At 47.9% G+C, this 6,043-nt stretch overlaps 1 protein-coding gene across 1 annotated transcript; it reads right to left on the reverse strand.

Annotated features, from left to right (window-relative positions):
- Positions 1-3,483: 3,483 nt before the first annotated feature.
- Positions 3,484-3,816, reverse strand: LOC119358141 (late embryogenesis abundant protein 18-like). The gene has a single exon (XM_037624826.1). It carries the CDS (start codon positions 3,814-3,816, stop codon positions 3,484-3,486), a length of 333 nt encoding a protein of 110 aa, XP_037480723.1.
- Positions 3,817-6,043: the final 2,227 nt, after the last annotated feature.

Consider the following 6,043-nt stretch of genomic DNA (forward strand, 5'->3'; position numbering starts at 1 on the left):
TCCTAGTTGGAATAGGATTCGCGGAGGGGGGAAAGGAGAGAGAGGGGCCGGCCCCCTCTCCTTGTCCTATTCGGACCAAGGGAGGGGAGGGGCGCGCGACCCATGTTGGGCTGCCTCTTCTCTTTTCCACTAAGGCCCACTATGGCCCATATATCTCCCGGGGGGTTCCGGTAACCTCCCCGTACTCCGGTAAAATCCCGATTTCACTCGGAACACTTCCGATATCCAAACATAGGCTTCCAATATATCAATCTTTATGTCTCGACCATTTCGAGACTCCTCGTCATGTCCGTGATCACATCCGGGACTCCGAACAACCTTCGGTACATCAAAATGCATAAACTCATAATATAACTGTCATCGTAACCTTAAGCGTGCGGACCCTACGGGTTCGAGAACAATGTAGACATGACCGAGGCATGTCTCCGGTCAATAACCAATAGCGGGACCTGGATGCCCATATTGGCTCCTACATATTCTACGAAGATCTTTATCGGTCAGACCGCATAACAACATACGTTGTTCCCTTTGTCATCGGTATGTTACTTGCCCGAGATTCGATCGTCTGTATTCCAAATACCTAGTTCAATCTCGTTACCGGCAAGTCTCTTTACTCGTTCTGTAATACATCATCCCGCAACTAACTCATTAGTTGCAATACTTGCAAGGCTTAAGTGATGTGTATTACCGAGAGGGCCCAGAGATACCTCTCCAACAATCGGAGTGACAAATCCTAATCTCGAAATACGCCAACCCAACATGTACCTTTGGAGACACCTGTAGAGCTCCTTTATAATCACCCAGTTACGTTGTGACGTTTGGCAGCACACAAAGTGTTCCTCCGGCAAATGGGAGTTGCATAATCTCATAGTCATAGGAACATGTATAAGTCATGAAGAAAGCAATAGCAACATACTAAACGATCGGGTGCTAAGCTAATGGAATGGGTCATGTCAATCAGATCATTCACTTAATGACGTGATCCCGTTAATCAAATAACAACCACTTGTTCATGGTTAGGAAACATAACCATCTTTGATTAACGAGCTAGTCAAGTAGAGGCATACTAGTGACACTTTGTTTGTCTATGTATTCACACATGTATTATGTTTCCGGTTAATATAATTCTAGCATGAATAATAAACATTTATCATGATATAAGGAAATAAATAATAACTTTATTATTGCCTCTAGGGCATATTTCCTTCAGTGGGGGCACCCTCCACCCTTGTGGAGGCCTTGGGACTCCTCTGGTGCATCATCGGTACTCCGTGGTCTTTTTTTGGTCCAAAAAACAATTGTCCTAAAGTTTCAGATCAATTGGACTCCGTTTGATATTCCTTTTCTGGAAACTCAAAAACAAGGAAAACCAGAAACTGGCACTGGACTCTAGGTTAATAGTTTAGTCTCAAAAATCATATAAAATATCATATAAATGCATATAAAAACATCCAAGATAGATAATATAATAGCAACAAATAAAAAATTAGAGATACGTTGGAGACGTATCAGTGGCAGGTTGATATAGGGGCCAACAAAGGGGCAGGAGGCGCAACACGTCTAGTAGTCAGGAGATCCGCCTCGAGCCGAGGGAATAGGACACATGTCGAGGCGGAGTCCATGTCATCGTTGGAGGGGAGATTGGTTGCCGCAGTCGGCTTATCAATACGGGCATACTGGCTATGTGGCAGCGACACCGGCTCCCCCTTGACGCGGTGGAGCGGCAACGAGGGCCGCACTGAAACACGGTCCTTGAGCGACCGCTCAAGGAGGAGCTACATGTGCGCCTAGTACTCCTTGTCGGTTGTCGCAGCCTCTGCGAGGAGGCGCGTGTGCTGCGGCTTCTACTCCTCCTCGTTGTTGGAGTAAAGGATGGTCTCTCTTCCTTCCTGAAGGAGCAGGGCGCCTTGGACTTGGAGGATGATGACCCCAAAGAGCGACGACTGCGGTGCCTCGATATGGATCCGGAAGAAGATCCACATGGAGAACCAAGACATCGACATCGTCGTGTAAAAGACAATAAGGTCGATAGCAGTGAGCGAATATGAACAGAGCGGCGGTGAGCAGAGAGGAAAGGATATGTGATATGTACGGCGTCAGATCCATGCATAAATAGTCGCGGCAAGGCGAACGGGCGAGCAGCTGGCTTCAATACATCACACCCGTTCGGAGTAGGCTTCTCGGCCACCGTGCCATCATTGAACCATACAACATGGCCTGCTGGAGCGTTTTACCGGCATGAATTAATGTGCGGCAATTGTTTTACATGGAAGAGGGTTTAGAGTTTGGCGTGGCGGGCATGCCGAAAACATAGAAGAGGATTTTAGCGGCAATTGTTTCACATGGAAGATGGTTTTAGAGTTTGGCGTGACGGGCATGACGGAAACGTAGAAGAGGATTTTAGAGTTTGGCGTGGCACGTGTGACGGCTAGGCGCGTACGTGATGGAAACATGGAAAAGGGTTTAGAGTTTGATGTACATGACGGAAACAGATTTTAGAGTTTGGCGGATAACCTTCCCTAATTTATCGGACCTTTCCTAATTTTTTGCATTTGATTTGTGAGAAAACGCCGTCGTCTCCCTTAATTTGCTAATTTGTCGGGCCTTTCCTAATTTGTGTGTTTGATTTGCGGGAAAAGGGACACAAGAATTGAAATAATAAGGTCCTAATTTGTGTGTTTGATTTGCGGGAAAAGAGACACAAGCATTGAAATAATAAGGTTTTAGACACAAGAATTGGAATAAGGTTTTAGAGTTTGGCGGGCAACCTTCCCTAATTTATCAGACATTCCCTAATTTTGTGTGTTTGATTTGTGGCAAAACGCCGTCGTCTGTCGTAATTTGTCAGGCCTTTTCTAATTTGTGCGTCTGATTTGCGGGAAAAGGGAAGGTTTTAGACACAAGAATTGAAATAAGGTTTTAGAGTTCGGTGACGACCGTCCAGACGTCTTGCGGCCGATTTGCGGGAAATGTCGGCCGATTTGTGGGAAAACAAATAGATTTGCGGGAAAACAAACACAAAAGCTGTAAACATCCCCTGATTTGCATTCGATTAAAACAAACACAAAACCTGTAAACATCCCCTGATTTGCATTCGATTTGCAGAAAAACCGAACACAAGAACATGTTCACAGACAATTAAAATCCGCATCGAATGGCGAACTACATCTGAACTCCGCAGTCTGGATGGCAAACTACGTCCTAACATTTGTGGGTGTTTTGAGGGACGTGTGTGGTCCGGACGTTTACTAGTGTTTTGAGGGTCCGTTAGAGATGCCCTAAGAAAGAGCAACCGTCAACATACGAAATCGAACTTCATACAACAACACTCACACTAGAACATCGAAGGCACCATTTACAGCATGATACATTCTATTCCGGTACATGGGCGTGCATGCACACAGCATACACTTGTGTACCAACTACGTACGACTGACGGGCAGGTTACAGACTACAACGTAGACCCTGCTCCCCTCACAATCTCTAGATGTACTTCTCCGCCGCCGGGTGCCAGCCGCTGGCCGGGTACGCGGGGTCGGGGGCCACGGGGGTGCCAACGGGGCCGTGGTGGCCGCGCGTCCCGGCCGTGCCGTGGCGTCTCGCGGCCGCGTCGGCGCGGTGCTCGGCCTTCTCCTGGTGCATCTGCGCGTCGGCCTGGCCCTTGCGCGCGCGCTCCTCCTCCTTGGCCATCTCCTTTTCGCCGTGCGTGGTCGCCGCGGCCTTGCCCGCCTTGCCCTGCACCTCGGCCGATCCCTCCTTCGCCTTCTCCTTGGCCGAGCTCACCATGTCCTTGGCCTTCACCTTCGCCGCCTGCATCGTGTAGTGTGTCGGTCCTCCAATGGCTGCCTCGTGCGTCGGGTGCGGGTGACTGGTCGTGTGGATATAGTTCTTCCGTGGATGTCTTGCTTCTGTACGTGAGCTCTTGGGTATGGTGGATTTGTAGGCGCTGATTGCTCGGAACGGCGGCGGCGGTGGAGTTTGGTTTCTTGCCGGACGCGAGCGGCGTCCTCTCGCCTGGCAGCACGTCAGCTACGGGGTGGCTGGTGGCGCGCATGCGGCGATGCCAGAGCAGCGGGAGCTGCACGTCGCGGCTTGAGGTGGCAAACTGGCAGCCCGCGAACGTTGGGCCTGTGCGGTCGCGTAGGCCGCCTCGCACCGCCTCGCACCGCCGATCTGCCATGTGGTGGATGATGAATTTACTCTAAAACTAAATAAATATCCTTCCCGCTTCTGTAAGATTTCAGATCCTGATGGTTTGGTTTGTAATTATTTCTCTGGAAATAGGGGGTGTCACATTGATTTCGGACGATCTCTGTTTGGCAGTGATGGTTCAGAACTATGCGAACCTGCTTGGTGATCTGGAAGATGTTCAGTTTAATGAAACTGCTGATAGAGCTATCAGGTTACTGGATAAGAAGGGATATTAAGAAAAATTCCACAAAGAGGCAACATCTGTCTTTGTTCTTCAGCTTCCTTGCGTGCGACTTGTGTTGTTTTTCTTTTGATCGAGCTTACTGTCCTAATTGGGATTACTAGTATGGGGCGAGCCAGGTTTATGAAAAAACTTTGTTTTTTCTTTGGATTCCTAAAACCCAGATAATGGAAGTTATCATTTCTCTAAACATGTTCGAGAAACTTGAAGGCATGATTTTTCGAAATGTAAGAACCATACAGTTTAGAAATGAATCAAATTCATGCACTAGTAAACTAAAAAAAAAAATCACGCATCATCTTATAAATTGAGTAACCAAGGCAAAAATATATGAGTTTATGACCACACATGTTTCTCCTCTACACTTCTGTTAGGATCACACAAATACAAATTATACTAGCATAACCAAAAGGCCAAAAGGTAAACCTTGAAGGATCATCCTGAGCACAAGAAATGTGCGAGGCCAGATCATCAAACAAACACCACACAAAAAATGGTAATTTACTCTCATATCATACACTTTAGGCATGATCCTGAACTTAATATCCAAGTATAGTACGGAGCGACCAATCTACAAGAACACAAACTCAGCATTCTCCCCCAACGTGTTTATCTAGACAGTATCATCATCCTCAACAGTGTGATTTGACATCCTCAAGTTAGCATACATCTCTTGCAAACAAATGACGTCCACCAACAACCAGTTGTCCCCATTGCACAGCCAGATGCAAAGTCAAAAATTCCTGGAACTCTGGAATCGTCATCATCAGGTGATAACTAGGTGTTCATCTCGCCATACTCCACCCCATGTAGGGGTGGAATTGTTGAGAAACTTGAGAACCCAAAATTTAAGACAAGAATGTCATTCCCGAAGCTCGTATGTATGTTTTATTGGGGACAAGCAGAGGTCCTGGAAAACATGGCCGATAGCAATAAGGGAAGCGTGTCTTAGCCGAAGTATGCAAGAACCAGACACCGTCTTTAAACATATAAAAGTGTGCCACAATTTTTCCTCCTCCTGGTCCTGGAAGAACCAGAAGTAGGCCACTTTGTTTGAAGAAGATGCATATGGTATTGCCCTCCGGTAGGTCACGAGGGGGTTGTGGGACGATGGGCACTGCTCTCTCGAGGCACAACGGGGATGGTCCAGCCCGAAACGTGGATTCGGAATTGCCCCTGATGAGGATGCGACCGTTGTGGCAGCCCCCGATCCATACATTATGATAGCCATCAAAGTTGTAGCTTGTCGCACGACGGGCGACAACGGCGAGCTTGGGGGGCTGAGGCGGCATTAGGGTGAAGAGTTAGGGTGCTGTGAGGTAGAAGCCGAGGGGGTGAGGAGGGTGCGGCTTACGAAATTGGCGGAGGAAGGCTGGGTTGGAGGCGTGGAGGAACCAACGCTACGAGAATGGCGCCGATGAGTGCAGTGGGGAAGCCAAGGCAGACGATGATCTCAATGAGGAGGTTGTTGTCGTCGAGCACCTTGGACACCGGGTCGGCACATGGCAGCTTCTTCGCATTCACACGTGGCTTTGATGAAATGCGATCGGCCCTAATACAATAGCAGCAATAACAACGCTATTCAAAAATTGGTCAATTCAACAATTTATC

The sequence above is a fragment of the Triticum dicoccoides genome, chromosome 2A, assembly GCF_002162155.2.
Source record: "Triticum dicoccoides isolate Atlit2015 ecotype Zavitan chromosome 2A, WEW_v2.0, whole genome shotgun sequence".
In the NCBI taxonomy this organism is placed as follows: domain Eukaryota; kingdom Viridiplantae; phylum Streptophyta; class Magnoliopsida; order Poales; family Poaceae; genus Triticum; species Triticum dicoccoides.